Source organism: Polypterus senegalus, chromosome 7 (genome assembly GCF_016835505.1).
Source record: "Polypterus senegalus isolate Bchr_013 chromosome 7, ASM1683550v1, whole genome shotgun sequence".
Taxonomy (NCBI): domain Eukaryota; kingdom Metazoa; phylum Chordata; class Cladistia; order Polypteriformes; family Polypteridae; genus Polypterus; species Polypterus senegalus.
The window spans coordinates 189,219,962-189,247,878 of record NC_053160.1 but is presented as its reverse complement, the minus strand read 5'-3'; the positions used below and the strand labels follow the sequence as shown (position 1 = coordinate 189,247,878).

At 46.1% G+C, this 27,917-nt stretch overlaps 1 protein-coding gene across 2 annotated transcripts in view; it reads right to left on the bottom strand.

The window, feature by feature from the left end:
* The window catches only part of pde5ab (phosphodiesterase 5A, cGMP-specific, b), a 102,129-nt gene that overhangs the window by 37,135 nt on the left and 37,077 nt on the right, over nt 1-27,917 (bottom strand). For both annotated transcript variants that reach the window (XM_039759740.1, XM_039759741.1), the window contains exons 3-8: nt 23,012-23,101; nt 22,170-22,241; nt 14,325-14,414; nt 8,985-9,122; nt 4,326-4,393; nt 2,032-2,140 (exon numbers count right to left, since the gene is read on the bottom strand). In XM_039759740.1, coding sequence (XP_039615674.1) covers nt 2,032-2,140; nt 4,326-4,393; nt 8,985-9,122; nt 14,325-14,414; nt 22,170-22,241; nt 23,012-23,101 — 567 coding nt within the window. The remainder of the gene's footprint in view (nt 1-2,031; nt 2,141-4,325; nt 4,394-8,984; nt 9,123-14,324; nt 14,415-22,169; nt 22,242-23,011; nt 23,102-27,917) is intronic.

Below are 27,917 nucleotides of genomic sequence, written 5' to 3'. Positions count from 1 at the left end.
TCCTGTTCGTACACGCCGATGATTTCCGCACGTGTTCAGTCTCTCCCTCTGCAGCGAGCGAGCGAGAGAGAGAGAGAGAGCACAAGAGAGCGAGAGAGAGAGAGAGAGAGCACAAGAGAGTGAGCGAGAGAGAGAGAGCGAGTGAGAGAGAGAGAGAGAGCGAGAGAGAGAGAGAGAGAGCAGAGAGAGAGAGAGAGAGAGAGAGAGAGAGAGAGAGCCGAGCGAGCGAGAGAGAGAGAGAGAGCACAAGAGAGTGAGCGAGAGAGAGAGAGAGAGAGCACAAGAGAGCGAGCGAGCGAGAGAGAGAGAGAGCACGAGAGAGAGAGAGAGCACAAGAGAGCAAGCGAGAGAGAGAGAGAGAGCGAGCGAGAAGGCAGTTAAAGAAGGCACCAGACTTGGTTTTAAAGGGACCGCAAGGTTAGTTTTCTCTGGTGTTCAAGGTTTTCTCTGTGTTAGTCAGTGTTTTTACATTTAGTTTACTATTACACTGTGCATTCTATGGTATAATTAACTATTTTTGTGCTTAAAAATCTTAAAAAATATATATATTTACATACAGCTTGTACGGTCCAGAATGGATTAATTGTATTTACATACAATCCAATGGGGGAAATCACTTCAGGTCATGATGAAATCAGGTTGCGACCAGAGTTTTGGAACGAATTACGGTTGTGACCCGAGGTTCCACTGTACAATGTTCTGGAATGGCCGTCACAGACCCCTGACTTGAATATCATCAACAATCTATGGGATGATTTGAAGCAGGCTGTCCATCAAATTGAACTGAACTGAAGAGATTTTGTATGAAGAATGGGGTCTGAAATACCAACATCAGAGTCCAGACCCTCATCACAGGCTACAGGAGGACAGCGTTGAGAGGCTCAAAGGAGCAAAAGGAAGCTCAGCTAAGTATTGATGTCATATCTCTGTTGGGGTGCCTGTTTAATTTTATTATGATGCATATTTCATATTTTCTGTTAATCCAATAAACTTCATGTCACTGCTGAGATACTACTGTGTCCATAAGGCATGTCAGATATTAAAAGGAACTTGCTACTTTGAAAGCTCAGCCAATGAGAAACAAAAATCCAAAGAATTAAGAGGGCTTCCCAGACTTTTTTCATACGACTGTAAATTTACGACACAGTAAAGAGTGCAGAAGGTGAAGAGGTCTGAATACAAACTGAATCCGCTGTGCAGATCGCAAATAAAAGATCAGACATAAGGGACATGCGGTGGGCTGGCGCCCTGCCCGGGGTCTGCTTCCTGCCTTGCGCCCTGTGTTGGCTGGGATTGGCTCCAGCAGACCCCCGTGACCCTGTAGTTAGGGTATAGCGGGTTGGATACTGGATGGATGGACATAAGGGACACAGGAAACGGGCACACGTCTACCTGCCCCCAATAAAGGCCACACATCCAAAAACGTGCAGAATGAGAGGCCTTTGCCAGTTACTGAAGTCACATTAAATACTTGCCTACAGTCTAGATTAGTGCATAGTCTATGGGAGGCTCTTATAACCCTCACAAGCTGAACTGAATTGGTGGTCTAACTACTTCTTGCCCATCTGACTATAGATTGGTCTCAGTTAGTGACCTGCCTTGGTGTGTGTAAGGCATGGAGGGCCATTACGTGCTCAACTGTATGAAAGTTAACGCGCTCCATTGAATGTGCGGCGCCGTACGTTAGAGCGCACTGAAGATGAAGTGAAGCATCTTTAAGTATAGAAACAACTGAGGTTTAACAAGAAAAGCTAAGTTTAGAGAAGAGACGTTTTTTCCGCCCTTTATTCTACGTGTGTAACAATCTTTTTTTTTATTCTTGGGTGGACTGTTTGCTTTGAATTTTCACTCAATCTTTTAAAACACACTTCTGGACTCCGAGATTTCTTTCGGTGCAGGTTTTACCCGTGCTTGATCCTGCCTTACCCACCCGCAGCTACATTTAGTGTGACAGGTGACATTTTTGAAAAATGTCCTAGTAAAAAGCCAAGTCTTGTATTTTATTTTACTGTATACAATATTTGTACTTACGGTCCAGGGAAACCTCTTGTCTTTAGTGATGTCAGCGATGTTGAGGGTCTCCATGGTGTTCCTCACGTACTGAGCAAACATGTAGTTGATTTGGTTTGCGTCGCACTCCCTGGGTGAGACAACACACAGACAATCCAAGTTCATTATTCAAGTCTTTACCCAACTAGGAGAACAGGCGTGAGAACACAAGACCCCAAGAAGTCTGACAAATGAGCGGGGACCACTCGGCTTGTCCAGCTCGTCATGTCATTTTCTAACCTGCTCAGTCCAGACCAGGATGAGCCTAACAGAGCTGGCACAGGGCGCATGGCAGGAGTGCACACACACAATTTAGCATTGCCAATTCACCCGACTTTGGATTGTGGGGGGAGACCCACACAGACACGAGAAGAACATGCCAACCCTGGTCTCCTTACTGCGAGGCAGCAGCTCTACCACTGTGCCACCTTACCAAGCTCACTTGTTTAGCCGATAGCTAAGATGTTCCCATATCTCATCAACGTCACAAAATGGCGTATAAACCAACTGTAAATATACACGTTAATGCATACACTGCAAAACGTTAAACAGAAGCCCAAAAAATAAGATAACTACTGAAAAATACTCCTGGGAGCCTAAAGACAACTAAAGAATAAAACCAACAACAACAAAATGACAGCGAAAACATTCCAAATAAATTTACAGAATGAAATCCTCCTGGTACAAAATCATCGAGCAAAATAAAATGTGCGTCATCATCACACTCTCCGTCTATCAAAGTCTATTGGCCCGGGTGCAGCTTCAAGCTCATGGAGATGAGACAAGATGCGCCAGACTGAGATGCCACAGACCCCAGGTTAGCAGTGCGTGGCAGCGCCAGCGACAAGGCGGTGTAGGCAAAGGACGAAGCAGATTGCGGTGGCATTACAGAGCAGCTGTGGAGATGCAGTGTCCTGGTCCAGTGAGACCAGTAGATCTGCAGCTCCACACAAGAAGGGTCACCTGCTCGCATATAATCAACAGATCACCACACGGCATACTGCACTTGACACCTCTGCTGCTCCACAACCGCTGTGGAAACAAAGACCACCCTGCTATTTCAAAGAGTTGGTGCACTGTTGCGAGGAGCTGCGGACAGCGACTTCAAAAGGGGGGCTATGTGACGCACTGAGCCACCAAAAGTACAAGCTGGCATTTCGTCATGCAAATGAGCAGCTTCAGTGCCAGCCGAAGGAGAGGAGCCTAAAAATGCCTGCCAAAGTGCGGCAACAGCAAGTGGACAACGAGGAACCTAAAAGAGCCGTCTGAAGAGCGAAAATTCATTGGGTTGCTGCTGGTGAGCACTGCAGTGGCGCTACGGCATATTGTTGAATTTCTGACTTAATCTTTGGAATCAAATTAAATTCTTGAATAGCAGGACTACATGTCTTGTCCTACATGAACCAGCTGTGCTACCCGTCTAGGACACAATGAAATCTAAGTCATCAACGTAGACCTCAGCATTAATGTTTGCAGTGCACAATTCAATTGATATGTCTCTGTTATGCCATTTTGCATGGGAGTCTTAAAAGCAGAGTTATTGTTTGTGATGCGCCATCTGTTGGAATGTTAAATGCAATGTACAGTATATATATCTCTTTTACATACCATCCGCTACGGGATTCGTAAAAAACAGTGCTAATGTTTGTGATGCGCCATCTTTTGGAATGACCGACACAATTGATATGTCTCTGTTATGTCATTTGGTATGGGATTCGTAAAAGCAGTGTTAACATCTGTAATGCACCATCTGTTGGAATGACAAATGCAATGCATATTTCTCTGTTATATATTGTTTGGTATGGAATTAGTAAATGCAGTGATCATATTTTGTGATGCATCATCTGTTGGAATGATAAAAGCAATTTTTATGTCTCTGTTATATACCATTTGGAATAAGACTTGTAAAAGCGGTGTTAATGTTTGTGATGTGCCATCTGTTGGAATGACAGAGACATAGCAGCTGGATGGACACAGACAGACACATAGACAACTTGTCCTTTTATTACGGTAGATAAACGTTGATAGTGAATGTATATGTATTTTTTTTACTGTAAAATACACATTTATTTTAGAAGTAATATTGTAAATGTAAACTATATTTTATGATATATTTGAATATATATATGAAAAAAGGAAATTTTACATACTGTACATTTAATTTCTGCCATTCATTCATTTTGCCATTACATAAAAACAATTTTATACACATTTATATCTAATGTATTATCTTAGGCCTCTTCATAATTTATTTCCAACAGATTTTAGAATGATACCTCTTTGGGAAATCTGATGACTCAATTAACTCTTCATGCTCCATATGGAACACACTGGAAAACGAATTCTAAAAAAATAAAAATACACAAAATTTTCATTGTGTGATTTATTAGAAGATCGAAAAAGACATTTTAGCCTCATCCTCATCCTGCACAACAATCAATGAACCTCTGAGGTCCGCCCTCCTCAGTGTGAGCTGTAAAGGCAGAGGGAGGGCGGTCCCTTAGTGCTGATGTCACTGTGGCCCCACCTCCTAGGACTCCACCCAGAGAAAACAGGCATTAAAAATAAGCATACAATACATACACTAATGTGGATTCACTCCGAAATGTTCATGTTTTTTGACACATTTTATTATCAAGGTACCTTTAAATTGATTTAAAAATACAGGCAACGCCTTACCACTGTCTATAATGGCTACTACTACTTGAAACAAATGATTTTTAGTTTAGTATTCACGTTTGGCTGCAGCAGCAATTCCTTCAGTCTCCTTCAGTCAACTCCCTTAGCTTATCCTTATAAAAGCTAACTGGTTATTAGAGAAACCTTTGCAATTCGATTAGCACCACTGACGCCTGTCGTTCTGTTCACTTGGGTTGCAAGGTTACTGGCATTCCTAAAGTTCAGCTCTGGGTTCAAAAATGGCCAAAATGTAAAAATGTACGAATGCCGATAATAAGCATTCACCCCCTTGGAATTTTTACATTTTCTTTGTTATGCAACATTGAATTGCAGGGGATCTAATTAGTTTTTTTGGAAACTGACCAAAAGAAAAAAAGACTCTTTAATGTCAGATGGATTCTATTCAAGTTCTGGACCCATCTCGAGAAGAATGAAAGCAGCCAGGAGGCGCCTGAGCACAGTTTGGAGGACCACAGCAAAGGGTCTGCATACTTCTCGCCAATTTGGAGCCCTAGGTGGGGTTGATAGATGTTGGCCCTCGTTGTCCATAGCAGGCTGTTGGTGTTATTAGACTTTGACGACTTTTTGGGGGGCCAGTGTCCAGAGCATGGACCCCTTCAGCAGCACAGACAGCGCCATATTGTGCATTTACCATGGACTATAAGGAGCGCGTGGCCCTTGGTGAAAGGAGCAGGCGCATTTTTACATTCATAGACGACACCCAGCGGGTATCATCGGAGTTCGACGGCCTTCCCCTCGATGTCCAGAGTGTGTGTGCCTTTGTGTACAAACCACACACATTCTTATCGCACACCTATGGCCCACTGGTCCCCCTCAGTGTCCAGAGTACGCACCCCTTTACTTTTAGAAATGGCGCCCCTCACATGACGGCGTCCTAGTTGACTACCTGCGTTGCCCGTTTCTAGAAATGAGAGATTTGAGTTTTTGAAAACCTTTTTGAAAACGTAGTGGGTTATCGAGTGTAGATCGACGGGCAAAACTGATCCATCCATCCTTTCATTATCCAACCCGTTATATCCTAACTACAGGGTCACGGGGGTCTGCTGGAGCCAATCCCAGCCAGCACAGGGCGCAAGGCAGGAAACAAACCCCGGGCAGGGCGCCAGCCGACCGCAGAAACTGAAACTCATTTAACATCAAATTCACGACACGGTGAAGTGTGCAGAAGGTGAAGGGCCCTGCTGTAGGATGCTGTCGAGGTGCTTGGCTAACACATATGAGCTTTGGTGTCTCGTGTAAAACTGGTACATAATAAAATCCAAATGCTCCGACTCAATCAGGGCTGTGGCCTTAATTATTTGACCATAAGTAAATTTCCCCTTAGAAGAGACTGATAATAAAAGGCAATGGAAGGCGCTATATACACAGATATGATGCGTGTTCCTTTGCAGTCGCCTCCTCCCTGCTTCACGTTTAGTGATCCCCCATGAGTGTCACTAATAATAATGGGGTGGGTCTCTTCATTTCTCAGTGTGTTACATACAGTATGGAGCTCTCCGCATCTCGAATCACCACAGCATCCACGCACACTGCAGAGGGCCGCTCCACCGGTGTCTGGTCCTTTAAACCCTGCAAGCCTGCTCCTCGCTCACGCCGTCCCTTTTCTGTCCCCTTTTACTTGTCCCCATTAGTTCAGTGCTCTCCTGCTCTCAATTCTTAGTCTCTTTCGAAAGTTTGTTCCGTGACTCGGGATGGGGTGAGCAGTTGAAGGGAGGAGTCATCAGGGTCCGGATTCTGTTATAAATGTTTTGTACGATTTCACACACGTGTGTGCATGGGAGGCAGCGAAAGGGCCTGAAGGAGAGTAAATCCATGCAAGACCCGGGGGTGGCAGAGTGCCCTGACTTCTTTCTCTCATTTCTCTGCAGGCAAGTAGCCTTAAATGGCCGAGGTCCGGCTTACTTGTCTGAACTTATCATGACTTACACACCTGAGCGCACATTAAGATCTCAAGACGCTGGATTGGTTAGGATTCCAAGAATTAATAAAATAACAGTAGGAGGTCAAGCTTTTAGTTACAGGGCCCCTAAATTGTGGACTGGTCTGCCTGTTGCTATAATACAATACAGTTTACAATACAGTTTATTTTTGTAGAGCCCAAAATCACACAGGAAGTGCCGCAATGGGCTTTAACAGACCCTGCCTCTTGACAGCCCCCCAGCCTTGACTCTCTGAGAAGACAACGGAAAAACTCCCAAAAAAAAACTTGTAGGGAAAAATGGAAGAAACTTTGGGAAAGGCAGTTCAGAGAGAGACCCCTGTCCAGGTAGGTTGGGTGTGCAGTGGGTGTCAAAAGAAGGGGGGTCATACAACACAATACACAGAACAGAACAAATCCTTAATACAGCATAATAATAAAATGTTTAGAAGTACGCAGCAGAATTTAACAGTGGATGATATCCCATAATAAGATTTGGATATTTTTAGAGTTCTGGAGACCTCATCCATCAAGCTGCCTCCCCATTTGGCCATTCCACGGCTGAAATGTTGCTCCGATTAAAGGACCCCTCTTTCCCATGATTCCTGTGATCCTCCATCAGGGATGACTTTACCACAGGCAGGCAAACAACTTGGCAGATGGGCCGTGGCATCAATGGCCACATTTGGGTACCGAGAACAGAAACAGAACAGGTGAGGGTGAGTAACAAATTCTAACTCTCATGTTACTTCTGTTTTAATGACTGACAACAGAGATGGAGTCTGTAGAGTTAATCAGCAGCTCTAGTCAGGGTGTGCTAAACTGAAGTAGTGAGTCTTCAGCCTGAGAGTGAAGGGGCATCTCTTATAGTAGCAGGCAGACCACTCCACAGTTTAGGGGTCCTGTCACTAAAAGCTCGACCTCCCACTGTTATTTTATTAATCTTTGGAATCACAAGCAGACCGGCATCTTGAGATCTTAATGTGCGCTCAGGTTTGTAAGTCATGATAAGTTCAGACCAGTAAGCCGGACCTCAGCCATTTAATACTTTATATGTTAAAAGGAGGATTTTGAAATCTGCCCTAAACTTAACTGGGCGCCAGTGTAAGGATTTAAGAACTGGAGTTATGTGTTTGTGTTTTCTTGTTCTTGTAATAATTCTTGCAGCAGCATTTTGGATTAACTGTCAGCTGAATAAAGAACAGTTTGAACATCCAGTGAACACCGCACTGCAGTAGTCAATCCTACTAGAGGTAAATGCATGAATTAATTTCTTATAATAATAATCTCTTATTCTACTATAAGAGATGCCCCCTTCACTCTCAGGCTGAAGACTCACTACTTCAGTTTAGGTCACCCTGACTAGAGCTGCTGATTAACTCTACAGACTCCATCTCTGTTGTCAGTCATTAAAACAGAAGTAACATGAGAGTTAGAATTTGTTACTCACCCTCACCTATTCTGTTTCTCTTCTCGGTACTCAAATGTGGCACTCGGTGCCCACCTGCCAAGTTGTTTGCCTGCCTAAGGTGAAGTCATCCCTGATGGAGGATCACAGGAATCATGTGAAAGAGGGGTCCTTTTATCGGATTGGCTGGCCCAGCACTGTTTCAGCTATGGAATGGCCAATAGGGGGAGGAGGTTTAATGAATGAGGTCTCCAGGACTCTAAACAAATCCAAATCCTATTATGGGATATCATCTACTGTTAAATTCTGATCCGTACTTCTACATTTTTTATTTTTGTACTGTATTGAGGATTTGTTCTGTTCTGTGTATTGTATTGTATTGTATTGACCCCCCTTCTTTTGACACCCACTGCACGCCCAACCTACCTGGACAGGGGTCTCTTTTTGAACTGCCTTTCCTGAGGTTTCTTCCTTTTGTTTCCTACAAGACTTGTTCCTTGTCTTCTTAGAGAGTCAAGGCTGGGGGGCCGGCAAGAGGCAGGGTCTGTTAAAGCCCATTGCGGCACTTCTTGTGTGATTTTGAGCTCTACAAAAATAAATTGTATTGTATTGTATTGTAATAGTTACAGGAAATCCTGACTGGTCCAATGATGCCACTCCCGGTTCCAGCCCCACTGATGATGCCACTTCCTCCGCTCACCCTTAAAGCCGCCATCTTTGTGCCAGCAAGTCAGTTCTGTACAAGTCTGACCCTAACAACTATCCATTGCAGCCAGGAACAACATACGGGTGGCGGCCCCAAACCTTTTTTTTTTGTTTGTGTGGCTCTTTGTCGTGTTTATGACAACAATTAAGCTGCGACGGACAAAAAGAATCAATGACAACAAACAGAAATGTTTCAAGCCTTACTGTTGTGTCTCCATCCACAATGAACATGGTGCAGCTCTGGGCCTGCATGAAGGACAGGATGGTCGCTGCTATCTTTTTGAGGATCACCTCCAGGGACTGCTGCTCTTCGAAAATCAGGCTGGCGAGATCCAAGAGCACCTAAATTAAAGAGCACAGCGGGGAGAGGAAAGTCAACAAGGCCATCAGCTTGTAACGGCAGTGGAAATGAGATTGGGATTTCAGGCCAGGAAATGCTTCTTTATGTAAAGAATTGTGGGAATCTGGAACATACGACTGGGACATGGAGTTGGAGAAGAAACCTTGAGAACCTTTAAGAAGGGTCAGGATGAGATGTGGGGGCTGCTTAGCTACGACCTCAATGAACACGGGAGAAATGAAGTAAAAGGACTCCTCTCGTCAGGCCCGGTCTTAGGTATTATGGGGTCCAGAGCCCCCCTGGAATCTCTGCGAAATGCGTGAAAATTACACTCTCTCTGTGGGGGCCTCGGCCTGGGCCTTCATTGCTCTCCATACTGCGACTACTGCTGTAACCAGCACCAACTCTCACAAAATTGAGCAAAGCTCCTCTCTGAGACACAATGAAAGCATCAGTATCGGCTTTTTTCTTTCGCTTAGCTGCTCCAGATTCGTATTTACGCTTCAAGGACATACTGACAGACAGGGGGTTTCGTTCGTTCTCGCAACCCAGATTGCGGTTCTGCCTTCCCGCTCCCATGCCACCTGCTGCCACTGACGATTTATGAGATCTTGACTTCTTCTTTCTTCTTCGACGAATGATGATGAGGGCTGATTCACTGATGTGGACGTTCGACCCATAGAGATCTTGACTCAAACCGCTCCGCTTTTATAGACAGCCGCCCACGCGGACACGCCCCCGCTGGCCCACGTGATTTAAACATGCGAGGGGAGGGGTGGGGGGCCGGGCCCCCCGGCGGTCGCCTACTTCGCCTATGCCTAAGGCCGGGCCTGCTCTCGTAGTATTGCGGCTCCATAACGCCACCGTACTAAATGTTACCCAGGGAGGCCCGTCGACAGAACACGGGAGCCACTCAGCTGAGTCAATGTCAATGTCAACTTTATTTAAATAGCACATTTAAAGCAACATAGGAATGCTGCGGCCATTCACAGCACACAGCCAAGTGCTTTACAATAATAGAATTAAAGAAAAACCTACAATTAACATGAAATAAAATAAATAATAAACAGAAGTAATGTCACATAATCACCATGAGGAAACCATCAGTATTACTGAAGGTCACGGAAATGCGTCTTTAATCTCATCTTGAATTGTCGACGACTCCTTTATGTGACGAGGTAAAGAGTCCCACAGATGAGGTGCCACAGCTGTCCCCCTTAGTGTGACACTCGCTATGAGGGACAACGAGAGACAACCGACCAGACAATCTCAACACTCTACATGGCTGGTGTAAAGCACAAAATTCAGATAAATAGGCAGCAGGGAGCCCAAGTAAAGATTTAAAAACTAGCAGCAAGATTTTGAAATCAATTTGAAAACTGACAGGCAACAGCCAGTGACAAGAAGCTAATATTGGAGAAACAGAGTCAGACTTTCTTGTCCCAACCAGAAAGCGAGCGGCAGGATTCTGGACCAACTGTAACCTGCGGATCAGAGGTTTGCTAATCCCAGAATACAGCGAGTTGCAGTGATCGAGGCGAGAGAAGATAAAAGCACGAGTAGCTTTCTCAAGATCCCTAGAAGATAACAAAAAAGGCCCGATCTTACCTAATAGACGAAGCTGGAAAAAGCAACTCAACTTCAGAATGAATCTGTTACTCAAAAGAGAGGTTACTGTCAAAGATAACACCAGGATTGTGGACTTGACAGAGAAAGAGCCGAGAAGTCCAAGACCAATCTGGACTTTAGCACCTCCGTTTTATTTTGTATTCAGATCAAGGAAATTATAAGCCATCCAGGATCGTAGTTCAGAGAGACGAGTTGTGCTCTTGACTCATTGCAGAGTTGCAGACGGGAATATAAACCTGAGTATCATCAGCATAGCAGTGAAAAGAAATGTTACATTTCCTAAAAATCGCTCCAGTAGGACAAAGGATAAGATAGGACCCAAAATGGACCCCTGAGGAACACCGTATTTGAGAGGACAGTAGACGAGAAAGAGGAATTTAAAGTCACTGAAAAGTGTCCAGCAGTTAGATAGGACCTGAACCAGTTAAGAGCGGCCCCTTTAAGCCCAACAAGATGTTTCAGCCGCAACAGCAAAGTGTCAAAGGCAGCGGACAAGTCAAGGAGGACAAGGACTGCAGTGCCACCTGAGTCAGTAATAATAGAGATGTCACTGAATACTTTCAGGAGGGCCGTCTCAACGCCATGATAACGCCTAAAGCCAGACTGGCAGATCTCAAAGTAAATAACTGGAGTTAAGGTGATCAATCAATTCATTATAAATCATTTTTTCTAATATTTTAGCCAGAAATGGCAATTGGGAAATCGGGTAAAAATTGGCTAAAACTCCAGGATCTAATTCTGCCTTTTTTAGCAGAACGGGACGCACTGCAGCCTGTTTAAAAAACAAAAGTCTCAAGACAGGCCTGAGCTGCTGGGCAGAGGCCAAGATGGTGGACGGGAGAACCACAAGCAGACGTACAGGTCAGCTGTGAATACACCAAACTGGGAGGCAGCAGTGTTAGGCCACAGGGGCAGCTTTGGGGACCAACCCTGTGAAATCCCACATCTGACCAACCTGCAACACGTCACCACATCCCAGAGTGGGCAACAATTCAGAACTTGAGTTTATGTAACAGAAAACACAAATCAGGTTCCCCAATGGACTCCTCACCTCTGCCTGGTGCTTGCAGTGGGCCGTTAAGGCACTTCGCCCCAATAGCAACCCGTATTTACAAAGAAAACCTGTCCTTTACCGGAGCTTTTGAACTCCCAACCCCACCACTCCTCTGTCCCTAAAGAAACTGTAATATCAGCATTGAATGAAGAACATTATATGTGTAGGTGCAAGGGCTGGATCCACCATCAAGGCATTCTGGGGGCTAAAGTGTTCCATGAAATGAGTAAGGGGAACCCCCCTACCACTCAATGAAATCATCAAGTATGTGTGCACTTCAACGATCAAAGGGGGGTCTCTCAATAAAACGATCGACTATCCAGTAGCCAAAATAATCACGGGGTCCAGGAGAGGAAGGGATGTGACAATAAAGCAGTCGAGTCTCACGCCAACATCTAAAGTAACGACTCGGTGTCCGTGTGCCGCATCGTTAAAGATCTGATCAGACCCCCAGGGTTCTGTTTTAGGGGGGTCTTAATCCAACCTTCTGTAGGAGGAGAAGCCAAATGAAGACAAAACAACAGGGGACACCGCCAGTTCTTTTCTTCCAAGTTCAGCCACAGTCCCTTGTCCATGGGGAGGAGCCAAATTAGAGGCGGAGTCTAACTGTATATAATGCTGCGCTCCAATTAAAGTCAGGAATTTCTGAGCTGCTGGTCGAAACCTTCAACTGGAGAGCCCGTTTAAGTTGGATTTCCAACTCTTAGTCTGACTTCAGATTATGTCATCAATCCAAAATGGGGACGTGCACCTCAAACTTCAGTGACAGCGGTAGTAGTGTGCTGCTTATTAGCACTTCTGTCTGCTTGTGTCTCATTAAGCCTGTCCAGCTTCTCCCTGTGGACATGTTGTTATGGTGTTTGGACATGCTGAGCACCACATAATGTCTTGTGGTCAACTGCTGTTTATTCTGAACAAAGCTTTTCCTGGATGCGTCCATATTGGTTTCTCAAATGTTTTACTGGAATGTGGCGTCACAAGTGTGAGACTGGGAGACAGCTTCAGGGCTCAGGTGATGGTAGATACCCGCAGAAGCAGGCGTTGGTGCTGTTTGTTAATGTTGTCGTGGACGGCCAGGACGCCTCCACTCCAGATGGGACAGGGGAGGAGATGTGGCCAGAACATTACCTCCCCGGGACTCTCGGTGGCAGCCGCCCTGGATGACAGCGGTGACCGGGACTCCAACAGGGGTCCATGGGAGTTGGAGTTTGATACAGCCCTGTTGGGGTCCATGGGCGCAACTAGGGGGGCACTGCAGCAGACGCACAGCCCTGGAGCACAGCACTTCCACCGCACCCAGAAGTCCATCATCGAGCACCTGGAGTACTTCCGGGTGCCTTAAATAAGGGGAGAGCGGACACTACTGGGGGAGCCAGAGTCAGGAGGAGAAAAAGAAAAGAAAAGAGAAGAAGAAGAAGAAGAAGAGCATTTTGTTTTGTAGTATTTATGCTTTGGACTGTGTTATACTTCCCCATAGGAACGGGGAAAGCGTTTCCCACAAGGGAAAAGAAATTTAAAAGCTCTGTGTGCTTTGGGGGGTAGGCACGGTGGCGCAGTGGGTAGCGCTGCTGCCTCTCAGTTAGGAGACCCTTAAGGGTTCGCTTCCCAGGTCCTCCCTGCCTGTGTGGAGTTTGCATGTTCTCCCCGTGTCTGCGTGGGTTTCCTCCCACAGTCCAAAGACATGCAGGTCAGGTGAATTGTGTGATGGTTCGAGTCGGCTCCATGATCCCTGTTGTGTCTGGGTGCCTGATGTGTGTGTGTGTGTGCCCTGTGGTGGGCTGGTGCCCTGCCTGGAGTTTGTTTCCTGCCTTGCACCCTGTGTTGGCTGGGATTGGCTCCGGCAGACCTCCGTGACCCTGTAGTTAGGATACAGTGGGTTGGATAATGGATGGATGGATGTGTGCTTTGGAGTTGTGCCTCTGCGTCTGTCTGTGTCAGGTTGGGTGGCTGGTTCCCCACTGGTGGTGCCACAATGTCTTCTCTGCTCCCCTTCTGCAGAACAGAAGAGTGACAAGTCATTCCACCTGTGACGTCATTTCTGTTGCCCACCTTCCTGGATCCTCCCCTTCCTGCCTGGAAACCATATGACCAGCAGTCTGACCATCCTGGAGTTACTTTGATTCCAAACTCAAGTCTGAGAAGAACTTTTTTGTGTTACTTTTGGTTTTGTGCTAACAGGGTCACCAGGGTGCTGCCCCGAACCTTTTCACGTTGTTGTGTGACGTCATTCCCAGCTCTGACATCCGACTTCAGAGGTAAACGGAACGCAGCATTAGGCCACAGAAGTGTCCCTAAGTAATGAAAGAGGACTCGTGTAGGGCGGCGGATCATCAAAGACAAGGTGAGGAATGTCAAGACCAAAATATGGAGGAACACGGAGCTCAAGATGCAATTGGTGCCCAGCGCCCCCAGTTCTACCAGAAGTCTCCTGTAGGAGAAGCCACCTCAAAACTCGGCGGCCTCATCATCTCCTATGCTTCTCGTTGGCTGTGACGAAGCCACTGTTTGCCCGATGACCTACCTGGCTGCGTCTGTTTTCAAGCCGCGACGTCTCGTAGAGCTGGGCGTTATGAATGACGATTCCACAGAAAGCCAAATAGGCGGCAAAGTCCTGCAGGCAGAAAAGTAGAAAATGTTACAATGGAGGAGATAAGGTCACAATGACATCATCTATTGAGCCAATTTACTGTAAAGTGCAGAAAGAAATTAAAATCCCAAAGAACAAACATACGGGCAAAATAAGTACTGAACGCGTCAACGTGTTTCTCAGTACAGATGCATTTCTAACAGGGCTGTTGATAGGAAATTTTGACCAGATGTTGGTAACAACCCAAGTCATCCACACATACAAAGAAATCAAAGCAAATAAGTCCGCATATGAAGTTATGTGTGATAACAAGTAATAATAAGTTTAGAGCACGTGAAGAAAAGGAGGTGCAAACAGGCCTGGAAAGCCGAGAAAGCAGCTGACGTCTGCCAATCCTGATAGCCCCTCCATCAGTGCAAATGAATATCCGCCGCTGTCATTCCCAAAGTGTCACACAAGAAGCATCTCATGATGGTTTAGAGCACAGAGCTCTCTCAAGACCTTCACAACCTTACTGTCGATGGCGTTGGTGACTGACGCACTTCTGAATGTTCCACTGAGCACCGTAACCCGGAAGTGGAAAGAAGATCATCTCACCCCAAACTGGCCACGACCAGGGGCTCCTCACAAGATGTCTGACTGAGGAGTCTGTAGTAGGACATCACTTGGTTTCATGGCTTTCCAGGCCTTTCTGCACCTCCTTTTCTTCACGTGCTCTAAACTTATTATTACTTGTTATCACACATAACTTCATGATGATTTGATTTCTTTGTATGTGTGGATGACTTGGGTTGTTACCAACATCTGGTGAAAATTTCATATCAACAGCCCTGTTAGAAATACATTTACTGAGAAAAACGTTTGACGCGTTCAACACTTATTTTCCCCGCTGTACATGGACACAGTGCCTTGTGGAAAGAGAGCCCCCGGACACCAGGGATCAGACAGACACCAGGATGTCCAAAGCACACCCGTGTATTAATACACAGCACCACAACGCCTTATCACCAATGGTCTTGTCTCTTTTCTTTCTCTGACCTCCACTCCCCTCCTCACAACTCCGGCTCGTCCCCTTTTATAATGACCCGGATGGGCTCCAGGTGCTCCGTCTGACGACCCTTCCAGGTGTGGCGGAAGTGTCACGAGAGCACCAGGGTGCTTCCGGGTGCCCCTGGAATTTCTTCTTTGGCTCTAAAATCCGTACTGACCCCTACTCTCTCTTCTGTTTCTTTTTCGGGTTTCTTTGTGGTGATGGCCTGCGCCTCCACCACCTACTCAAAGCTTCATGATGCTCCAACAATGGACGGATTAAAAGGCAGAAGTCTACGTGACCATCATCATCATCATCAAGCCCTTCCGTGAGAACCCTAAATCCAAAGAGGACTGTTTCATTTATGTTAGGTAGAATGTCCAGAGGGGACTGGGTGGTCTCGTGGTCTGGAATCCCTACAGATTTTATTTTTTCTCCAGCCGTCTGGAGTTTTTTTTGTTTTTTCTGTCCCCCCTGGCCATTGAACCTTACTCTTATTCTATGTTAATTAATGTTGATTTATTTTGTTTTATAATCGTGTCTTTCATTTTTCTATTCTTTAATATGTAAAGCACTTTGAGCTACTGTTTGTATGAAAATGTGCTATAGAAATAAATGTCGTTGTTGTTGTTGTTGTTCTGGCAGCACTTCCTGGTGTGGCAGTTCCATAACCGTCTGGGCGCCCCCTTGCAGTGGCCACATCCTCCCGTAGGGATGAGCTTCCCAGCTCCATATTCCAGTGGCCCCCAAGCAGACCCGGGCGGCTACCCTCATGTGGCCCAGGGGAGATATCGTCCCTCTCGTGGACCGTCCAGGCATCCACAGCCTATAAAAAGTCTTCACCCCCTTGGACGTTCTCCCATTTTCTTGCTATACAATACTATGGGGGCAAGCCCCCCTGGCACCTTTGGCGCCTCAACTTTCAGCTAACTAAACCACCTAAATACAAACACTGGTGTTATGAGTAGATCATTTTTTTTAATAGTTTGTCCCTGTGAAAGACAGTTTATTCGATCAAAAATAAAAACCACGACTTTCTTGATATTTTACTTTATAATTTAAAAACCTGCGGTGGGCTGGCACCCTGCCCAGGTTTGTTTCCTGCCTTGCGTCCTGTGTTGGCTGGGATTGGCTCCAGCAGACCCCCGTGACCCTATAGTTAGGATATAGCGGGTTGGATAATGGATGGATGGATGGATAATTTAAAAACGGAATAAAAATCTGAAAATCTAACAACATCACATTAATGTTCAATAAATTCTGAAAAGGCGGAGTGGTGGCTCTGAGGCTAAGGATCTGCGCTGGTATCCCGAAGGTTGCCGGTTCGAATCTGCCACTCTGTTGGGTCCTTGAGCAAGACCCTTAACCTTCAATTGCTCCAGGGGCGCAGCTGACCCTGCACTCTGACCCCAAGGGGTATGCGAAAACCAAGTAATTTCCTTCGGGAATAATAATGTGTAATAAAAAAAAAATAATAAAAGAATGATACCAAACATATATATGTAGGCTGTACAATAAGCCCGATTTAAAGCACGACTAAAAACGTGAGATTAAATTGTGACATCAAATCGTTGCACTTTTAGGGTTAGGATTTTATATATAAAGAGAGTAGATTGAAGCCCAGTGGACTTCATTTGGCTTTTGTGATGGACCAAAAACGACGCTTTAATGAGATCTCTGAACTGCGGTCCAAATATAAAGCACAGCATACGTGATGGCACAAGTCCTCATCCCCGTCAAGTCCGTGTCTTTGCAGCGTCACACCCATCTAATACAGATCAGAGTCACAAGGCCTCGTGCTGTCCCAGCAGCTTTATTCAGGCAGAACGGATGCCACTCTAGTGTACCTTGCATTGTGACCCTGAACAGGACAGTATGGCTCAAACCCAAATCTGTCTGTCGTGGACTGCTTGGAGAAGCTTGTGCCAGCATCTATGGAAGGAGTGTGTGTCCATCGCAGGGTCTCAAAGTGGCTACACAGTATCAGTGAGTATATTTTGTATAAATAAAGATTGTATTATGTAGACAGCTAGTGGACCATCAACTGTGAGGGTCTTATGTCCACTGCCTGCTGTGGCTTGTGTCCCACATAAGAGGTCACAGGATTTCAAGTCACTTAGTACAACATGAAGGTGCGCATGAAGGAGTACTGCAGTGCCAGGGCCACCCCGCGGTGCCACTCTGCACTTATAGGACATCACATTTGAGCTTGAACTTGTCACCATCAACCTCCCAGGTCACCCTACCTGGAGTTTAGATTTCGTCTTTAGGATTTCCTGTAATATGGCAACTGACCGTGGCAGGCTCAGCCCTGAAGACCAGGCACCTCCTCAGAAGCACCGAGTGTGATGTGTGGGCCTCCAGATCCCGGGAACATTTTGTCCAAAGGCTACCATCAGAGCCAAGCTGTTCTCTTCACAAGCACATGGCACGCTGGCACTCCAGATGGTGCAGCTTCAAGCAAGTGAAGGCGCTGCTGTGCCCCCATTAACAGGCAAATAAGACATAAGCACCTCATCCACAAACACAAACATGGAGCGGACCGTAGATGTCGGAAAATAAGTCCGGGGATTCATCGTTCACAGTGAATCAAATCCAGATTGTCCCAAATTTGTCATCTTATTCAGTATGCTATGAAACTGAGTTTATGGCGGCGGAATCTGTGGAGAGTATAAGCCTCGGAGGGGCGGCACTGAGCACACGGGTTGAAATTTTGTGTTTAAACAGGTTAGATTAAAGACCCTCTGGCTATTGTCTGGCGAGATCTTCTTCCATTTCCTGAATTGGATCAAATCGATTTGAGAAGGTGGTGGTTTACATTACATTTACATTTACATTATATAAAGTTGTCATGTTATGTCATATCATTAAGTATTATATCTCATGTTTTGTTATGTCGTGTCATATTATACTGTACCATGTTATGCCACATTATTTAATGATGTCACGTCATGTCATATGCCAGGGTTAGGCTGCATCATATTATGTTGTCGTGAAAAATGTGACCTCAAAATGCTACACGTGTGATCGAGCGACACCATTTTGGATTAGGCACAGACCACTGAAGACCAGGGGGGCCACCCTTGGAAATTGGAGAGTGATAGAATGGGGTGAATACAGTTTGGGGAGTGGGGGGTCCCCCATGGAGATTTCACAAAGAGAAAATACATAGCGCGAGAGACGGCTGGCAGTTCAACCCATCTGGGACGCCCCAAAGATGTAGGGATGAGGGAAGGCAGCTAGTTGTTGACACCGCCTCCCCCAAAACGCTAGGTGGCAGCTTACCTGGAGTGTAGCGGTTCCCCGAATTCCAGCAGGGCATCCTGGGACTTGGAGTTCAGTTCCTGTTGGGTGCTGCCAGGGGGAGCTGTCGAAGGACCTGGGGACACGTGCTTTCCCTACAGACCAGAAGTATTAAAGAACTTGAATTCTCCATCTGACCCGGAAGCACTGTGGGGACTTGCCTGTGTTATTGTGGATGTGGTGCTTTGAGGGCACAATTGTTAAGAAGAAAACAATGAAATATCTTCTTAGTGCTTTTATTTTGTGTCCTGAGCGTCTATCTGTTGGGGTTAAAGGGGCAACAGCGACCCCTAGTGCCTTACAATAGAAAGGTCAGCCAGTCAGTCATTCTCCAACCCGCCATATCCTAACACAGGGTCACGGGGGTCTGCTGGAGCCAATCCCAGCCAACACAGGGTGAAAGGCAGGAAAAATCCCCAGGCAGGGCGCCAGACAGACACATTTACCATTTTTTTGCCCATACATCTACACTCAATAACCCATAATGACAAAATGACACCAGGTTTTCAGAGGTCACGTCAGGTTGGGGAGCCTGTCCTGGTACAGCGGGTTGTCACACCTACCACACGACAAAACAGCTCCGGATCCTGGTTGGGAGCCCACCCAGGCAGACCCTCCAGAAATGACCCTCTATCTGCAGCAGCCAAGTGTTACGTGGGCATCCCCTTGGCCTGGTCCAGCCACTTGGGTGTGCAAATTTATTAAAACTCAGTCAGTCATTCATTGTCCAACCCGCCATATCTTAACACAGGGTCACGGGGGTCTGCTGCGGCCAATCCCAGCCAGCACAGGGCGCAAGGCAGGAACAAATCCCTGGGCAGGGCACCAGCCAACCACAGGGCACAGACACACACCAAGCACACACAGGGGACAATTTAGGATCACCAATTCACCTGACCTGCATGTCTTTGGACTGTGGGAGGAAACCCACTCAGACACGGGGAGGACCGGGAGGTGAACCCTTAGGGTCTCCTAACTGTGAGGCAGCAGCGCTACCCACTGCGCCACCGTGCCGCCCCCAATAGATAGATAGACAGATACTTTATTGATGAAAGGTGCAAAGGGAAAATGTAAAGTGACTTCCTCAAATTCTACTATCAAAAAAACAAAAAACAAAAGTAAAAGTGAAAAATAAAATCCACACACCAAAAAAGTGTGGACATGCGCTGCACTTGCAGACACAGAGATTGGTAAAACGTGAGGAAAGCGTAGGGATCATTCGACGGGACGCCGACAGAGTGGCCGACCATCGCAGGGTACGCTTACTCACACCCTGATAAAAACATAGCTTGGAAAAGTAGGAGAAAAACCCAGTCGACCACAGGGTGGGCATGTAAACCGAATGCCAACTGTGACTTTGAAGCCAGGATCCTGTTGCTGTGAGGCAGCAGCTCTAACCACTGAGCCACCTTCAACAAATACTAGCAAACTGTGCTGGCGAAAATGTCGCAAGAATCAAAGTGTTAATGAAATGATGATGAGGGAGAGAAGAACATGACACGTTACAGTAAGAAAGGAGATTATTTTAATAAGTAGTGACTTGAGACTATTAGAACAGTCACATGATTAGTATGGGATGTCATTATAGTCACTTACAGCAATGCAAAGTGTCACATAAACAGCTTAACACAACATATTGGATAAGAAGAAGGGAAACGCAGGGCGCCTGTAAGTCAGTATGTGTGAAGTGTAAGAGACCGACGTCTATAAGAATTGACAGGAAACGCAATTTGTTGCAATAAACGTTATTCCATCCATCCACTTCCGCTTATCCGAGGTCGGGTCGTGGGGTCAGCAGCTGGAGCAGAGATGCCCAGACTTCCCTCTCCCCGGCCACTTCTTCCAGCTCTTCCGGGGGAATCCGAGGCCAGCCAGGAGACATAGTGTCCTGGGTCGTCCCCGGGGCCTCCTCCCAGTTAGATGTGCCCGAATCACCTCGCCAGGGATCAGACGCCCAAGCCACCTCATCTGACTCCTCTACTCGGAGCTCCTCCCGGATGACTGAGCGTCTCACCCAATCTTTAAGGGAAACTCATTTCCATCCATCCATTTTCCAACCCGCTGAATCTGAACACAGAGTCACGGGGGTCTTCTGGAGCCAATCCTGGGCATGGTGCCAACCCACCGCAGGACACACACAAACACACCCACTAGGTTCAATTTAGAATCGTCAGTCCACCTAACCTGCATGTCTTTGGATTGTGGGAGGAAACCCACGCAGACACGGGGAGAACATGCAAACTCCACGCAGGGAGGACCCGGGAAGCGAACCCGGGTCTCCTAACTGCGAGGCAGCAGCGCTACCCACCGCGCCACCATACCGCCCCCAGAAACTCATTTCAATAAACGTTATTGTCAGCGAAAACATTACCCCGTGAGTAACCCGCAATTACCTGCACGTTTACCTCGGGTTTCGATGTAACTCTCTGGAAAATGTCATGTAGAAACGGCCACGGGTAAAAACAGGGCCTGGCAAATAAACTCCGCCGTCATTAAATGTTTGTCTTGCCGATAAGTCGCACAATATGCTAAACGGCGTAATATAAAGGGAATGACTTGTAGTTGTTTCTCGTTGTCTCTTCAGAAGGGTCGTGCGTGAGCTTCGTTTTTCGTTCACTGTCTGGGTACGAGACTTGCTGCCTGCTGATCTTCAGCTAATGTCACTCTGTGGTTTGTTGCCCGTTGTCTTTGTTGTTCTAAGGCATCTCACCCGTGCTGGTTGGTCTGGCGTGATGTCGATGTTTCTGCTTCTGTGCGTTGGCCCCCGAGGCCGTTTGTGTTGGTCGCCACTACTCTGTATGTGCCCTTTTCATTTTATCGAGAGGTTTACCTTGACGGGCGGCACGGTGGCGCAGTGGTAGTGCTGCTGCCTCGCAGTTAGGAGGCCCGGGTTCGCTTCCCTTGTCCTCCCTGCGTGGAGTTTGCATGTTCTCCCCGTGTCTGCGTGGGTTTCCTCCCACAGTCCAAAGACATGCAGGTTAGGTGGATTGGCGACTCTAAATTGGCCCTCGTGTGTGCTTGGTGGGTGTCCTGCGGTGGGTTGGCACCCTGCCCAGGATTGGTTCCTGCCTTGTGCCCTGTGTTGGCTGGGATTGGCTCCAGCAGACCCCCGTGACCCTGTGTTCGGATTCAGCGAGTTAGAAAATGGATGGATGGGTTTACCTTGAAGTGAACAAAAGAGGTGGTGTAATATGGTGGTGTCATAATGCAGTTTCGGTGAGTAACAAAGTCAAACGCCACAAGTCGATAATGGGTGACACTGAAGAATTGAAGATAAGCCTAAGAGCAAACCTCTGCCAGGATTCCTCGCTGTTGTTGCGGGGGGCTATAGCAGTTTATATGGAGCACAGACGGACACAAGCGAAATAATACAAGGAGAGCAGAGTTCAAAAATAAAGCGTAAAATTGCACGTGACACAAACACAGAAATATGCCAGTATGCCCACCTTTTCATCCTGTTCAGTGAAAGTGCCAGTGTGTCCACCTTTTTTGTTGATGGCCTGAGCAACACCCACCACCTGAAATGAAAGAAAAAGGAAATGGCAGATAATGAACAAAATGAAAGTGTAAAAACATCTGAGGCAATGTGATTAACAAAGAATATAAAATGACCAAAGAGTGGATGGCAAAAGCAAAGCCAGGAGTCACATCATGGCAGACGCAGGCACTGGTGGCGCTGAGCTGACCCACAGTGGCAGGTCAGCCAAGACGCACACTTCATGGGAGTTTTTTCCGTTTCGTCGTTTCCAGTTTCCGGCGACTCTCTGGGCCGCTTCCTCCATGACTTCCTGTCTTGAGTGGCATCCCTTAGCGACTGCACACTCACACCAGGGTCGTTTTTGATGGCACCTCTCCAGTGTGTTCAAACCAGTCTCTGGTTCTCCGTATTTCTTGGTGGAGACATGGCTAAACATTAGTTGGCATTGACGCCAGGAATTCAGATTGGAATTCCATCGGTGCCAGGGTGCTTTCCATGTTGGCAGCTGGGTCACTGCCCAAACCATCTCGGCGTCTAGAATGCCAGGTTCCAGCTTTACGTCTCCATTCTCGTCACCTGATTGATGGGAATTACTATTGAAGTTGAGATCTTCAGGGTACTTCTTCCACTTTTCCCCTGATCCCCTGCTAGTCTTGGATTTCTTTCCCATTGTTGTCTCTAAACTGCACAACGGAAAGACAATGAACTGGACCGAGTGGGTAGGAGTCCATCTCATAATGCCAGGTGAGGAGCGTCACAGTCACGTGGGCAAGAAAAAAGAGAAAACAGTCAAGAAGCCCCCCAGCTTACCTCATCTTTGTGGTTCTTAATGGGCATGCAGAGGATGGTCTGGGTCTTGTAGCCGGTGATTTGATCAACGCCCGCATTGAACCTGGGGTCCTGAAAAGAAAGAAGGGGGCAACACTTGAGAAATGGAGGAGCTGAGGTGCATCTCAAAATGCTTTGCTTGGGCTTAATAAGGCTGACAACACACCACTAGGCCTTTACAATGGGGGCTGCCACAGAGGTGAATTTAGCAGAGGTGGGGTCCCAATACAACAGCGGGCCAAAAAAAAAATCCCAGAAAATAACGCATTCCTTTTGTACCAACGTTTAACTGAAATTCCATCTCATATCGGTGTGGCAGTCAGTTGCAAATTTTCCATGCCCTCCTGTGACGCAATGGGCACCAGGTATCAATCTGGGTGGTCTGTCATGTGGTGGGTGCTCCCAATCTCCTCCTCCTCCTTCTGTGACGCCATTTTGTTTTCCTTATCGGTGCTCCTATTTTTCTGAAGTCCTGTCGGCCGTTGCTAACGTAATTTACCCACAAACCACAAACGTGGCATAGTTGGCGCAAACTTTCAAGACTTGGGTAACTATGCCACTCAGTGTACTTTCTTCATCCATCCATCCATTATCCAACCCGCTATATCCTAACTACAGGGTCACGGGGAGCCAATTCCAGCCAACACAGGGCGCAAGGCAGGAAACAAACCCGGGCAGGGTGCCAGCCCACCGCAGGGCACACGCACACACACCAAGCACACACTAGGGACAATTTAGGATCACCAATGCACCTAACCTGCATGTCTTTGGACAGACACGGGGAGGACAAGCAAACTCCACGCGGGGAGGACCCGGGAAATGAACTCAGGTCTCCTAACTGCAAGGCAGCAGCGCTACCCACTGCGCCACCATGCCGCCCTAGTGTATATTCTTGCTTTTTGAAATTCGTTTTGGTTATCAAACTTTCTTTCAGATTTTGCTTATCAATCTAAATGTGATGATTGAGCGGTTTGATTTCTGGTTACGACTTTGGCTTCTCACTGACCCTGCTGCCCTCTTCTGATCCCTTCACTTTGAAATCTCTCTGTCCCATGGAGGCAGAACAAGAACTACCTTAGCCTGGGGCTAAGATTACGGTTGTTGGTGGAGTAATGAAGGCCATCAAGTGGGTGTATCACTGGTTCACCTTTCAGCACGACCGTGGCCTGAGGAACACAGCCAAGATGGCGCTGGAGAGGCTCAGCCAAACCCATGACTTAAAGCGTCTGTGGAGAAACCTGAAGATGGCCGTCTACAGACGCTTCACATCCTGGAGAGGATCTGCCAAGAAGAACGGGGTGACCTGCCCAAATCCAGGGGTGCAAAGCTCGCAGAGACTTACCCAAGAAGACTCAAAGATGGACTCGCTGCCAACAGAGATTTCTACAAAATAGAAAATTAAGAGTCTCGATACTTGTATAGTTATTTGACTCTAATTTCTTTTTTGTTTTGCATTTTATTGATTTTATTAAAATCAAATCACATTCCATACAAGCAAGTCAAGCTTAACAGAGCAATCAAAGTCATTCTGGGCCGCACCTCTGAACTCGTCTCATTAAATGGACTCCACGTGTGCTAAATATGGACTGCAGTGAGCTTTTTAAAAAGTCCTTCGCTTGGGGTTCACTTACTTTTTCCAACCTTCGGTTTCACAGTTTGAATGATTTATTCAATACGGTCATCAATTCTCTGAAAATCTGTGTGTCTTCAGTTCTAGGAGACGGTGTGTGGGACTGACATGAAGATACGTCAGGTTTTATATGGGAATTAGAGAGAATTCCTAGGGGTTCACATACTTTTTGCTTTGACTGTTAAAAGAAGTTTGTGAAAACTCATGGAAAAGCAGGTGGATTGTGTAAACTTTCTACGTTTGTGGATTTCTGAAGTCTGTTTAAAACTCGTGGCGCCTGCACTTGAGTGTCGGAAGACGTGTCTGTGTGGGATTTGCGAGGATGGGATGAAATAAATCCCTCTGGCTAACGGCACATGCGAGACGGCTAACGTTTCCGTCCGTTTGTTATGCTTTCTCCTTCTGTTCATCCATCACGGCCTCGTTGTTAAGAGCACACTTGGTGAACGTCCAAAAGCCTCCCTCCTTTGGATCTGGATGTGCAGCTTTTTATGGTCAAATGTAAAAGACTGCTGTTTCAGAATGGAGGGCTGCTGGGCTCCAGAGCTCTGGGTTCAAATGCGCTCTGTCAAGCTGGCCTGTTCCCCCTTTCCCAGAGTGCTCTGGGTTTCCTGCTGCTTCCCAGATGTGCACTTGATGTGTTAATTAGGCGCCGTAAACTGGGCCTGTGTTGGGAGGGGACCAGGGGGTGTTTAGTCATTTAGGAGTCAGTAGGTCATTATCCTAACACAGGGTCACAGGGGTCTGCTGGAGCCAATCCCAGCCAACACAGGGCGCAAGGCAGGAACCAATCCCAGGCAGGGTGCCAACCCACCACAGCTATCTATCTATCTATCTATCTATCTATCTATCTATCTATCTATCTATCTATCTACGAGTTTATCTATCTATCTATCTATCTATAATATAGTGCCTTTCATATCTATCTATCTATCTATTATAGCACACACTGGGGACAATCACCAGGATCACCAGTCCACCTAACCTGCATGTCTTTGGACTGTGGGGGGAAACCCACGCAGACACGGGGAGAACATGCAAACTCCACGCAGGGAGGACCTGGGAAGTGAACCCATTACTGTGAGGCAGCAGCGCTACCCACTGCGCCACCATGCCACATAGATAGATAGATGTGAAAGGCACTATATAGATAGATAGATAGATAGATAGATAGATAGATAGATAGATAGATAGATAGATAGATGTGAAAGGCACTATATAGATAGATAGATAGATAGATAGATAGATAGATAGATAGATAGATAGATAGACAGATAGAGTGAAAGGCACTATATAATAGATAGATAGATAGATAGAGTGAAAGGCAGTATATAATAGATAGATAGATAGATAGATATGAAAGGCACTATATGATGATAGATAGATAGATAGATAGATATGAAAGGCACTATATGATGATAGATAGATAGATAGATAGATAGATAGATAGATAGATAGATAGATAGATGTGAAAGGCACTATATAATAGATAGATAGATAGATAGATAGATAGATAGATAGATAGATAGATGTGAAAGGCACTATATAACAGATAGATAGATAGATAGATAGATAGATAGATAGATAGATAGATAGATAGATAGATGTGAAAGGCACTATATAACAGATAGATAGATAGATAGATAGATAGATAGATAGATAGATAGATAGATGTGAAAGGCACTATATAATAGATAGATAGATAGATAGATAGATAGATAGATAGATATGAAAGGCACTATATAATGATAGATAGATAGATAGATAGATAGATAGATAGATAGATAGATAGATGTGAAAGGCACTATATAATAGATAGATAGATAGATAGATAGATAGATAGATAGATAGATAGATAGATAGATGTGAAAGGCACTATATAATAGATAGATAGATAGATAGATAGATAGATAGATAGATAGATAGATAGATAGATAGATAGATGTGAAAGGCACTATATAATAGATAGATAGATAGATAGATAGATAGATAGATAGATAGATAGATAGATAGATGTGAAAGGCACTATATAATAGATAGATAGATAGATAGATAGATAGATAGATAGATAGATAGATAGATATGAAAGGCACTATATGATGATAGATAGATGTGAAAGGCACTATATGATAGATAGTCAGTCATTATCCAACCTGCTATATCCTAACATGGGGTCACAGGGGTCTGCTGGAGCCAGCAGAGGGCACAAGGCAAGAACAAACCCCGGGCAGGGTGCCAGCCCTCTGCAGGACACACACACCAAGCACAATTTAGGATCGCCAGTGCACGTAACCTGCATGTCTTTGGACTGTGGGAGGAAACCCACGCAGACACGGGGAGGACATGCAAACTCCACGCAGGGAGGACCTGGGAAGTGAACCTTTAAGGGTCTCCTAACTGAGAGGCAGCAGCGCTACCCACTGTGCCACCGTGCCACCCGTAATGTATGAGTGGTTTTATTAATTGAATTTAGAACAACCTGGCAGCAGGTGTGAGAGTCACAGGTAATTGAGTAATTACCGTTTAGCCAGCTGGGAGACAGGCAGGCTTAAAGAAGGTGGGCTTGGTGCAGAGAGAGACAAAGAAGCTTTTGATAAGGAGACATTTTGAGAAATGAAAGGAGAGAAAACAATGAAAGGAAACAAAAGGAAAGAAAATGTTCGCTCGTTTTGGCTTATTGCATGGTGGGTGAGAAGGGCAGGCGGCATCGGCTCTGCGGTTCATTCTGAAGGCAGCAGGACCGCTGGGTGAGAGGAGGTTCTGGTGTGTGGCAGACTGAGAAACAGATGAGGACAGAGAGAGTATACGGAGACACAGGCAGATCCACAACATGGCGACACCCAGAGAAGGACCAGGCGCCCTGGGAGCTGCAGATCACCAGCTGAAGTGGCGGTTTGGGTCTGCATAGTGGACCAGGATGAGGTGGTCTGCTTGTGTGGATTTATCATCCTGCAGGAGATCAGTGATTTAAAAGTATTTATTTATTTGCACCCAAAGGCACCGACTGTAAGGTACTCGGATCTATTGAACTATTTATTGAAATGCAGTGTTTTGCACTTTCTGCACACATTAGCTCTCAATGCATGCATTTACGCCGGGATAACGTGAGTAGCCCAGTGAAGGCAGAAACCTGCTTTCTAGAAAACCTCAGCTTACACATGTGAGGACGCGCCTGGAGTTCCTCTTTGGCAAAACAGTCTGGCGTCATTAAAATGTGCAAAAATACAATGAAAAGACTCCATTGACTGCCATGAATCT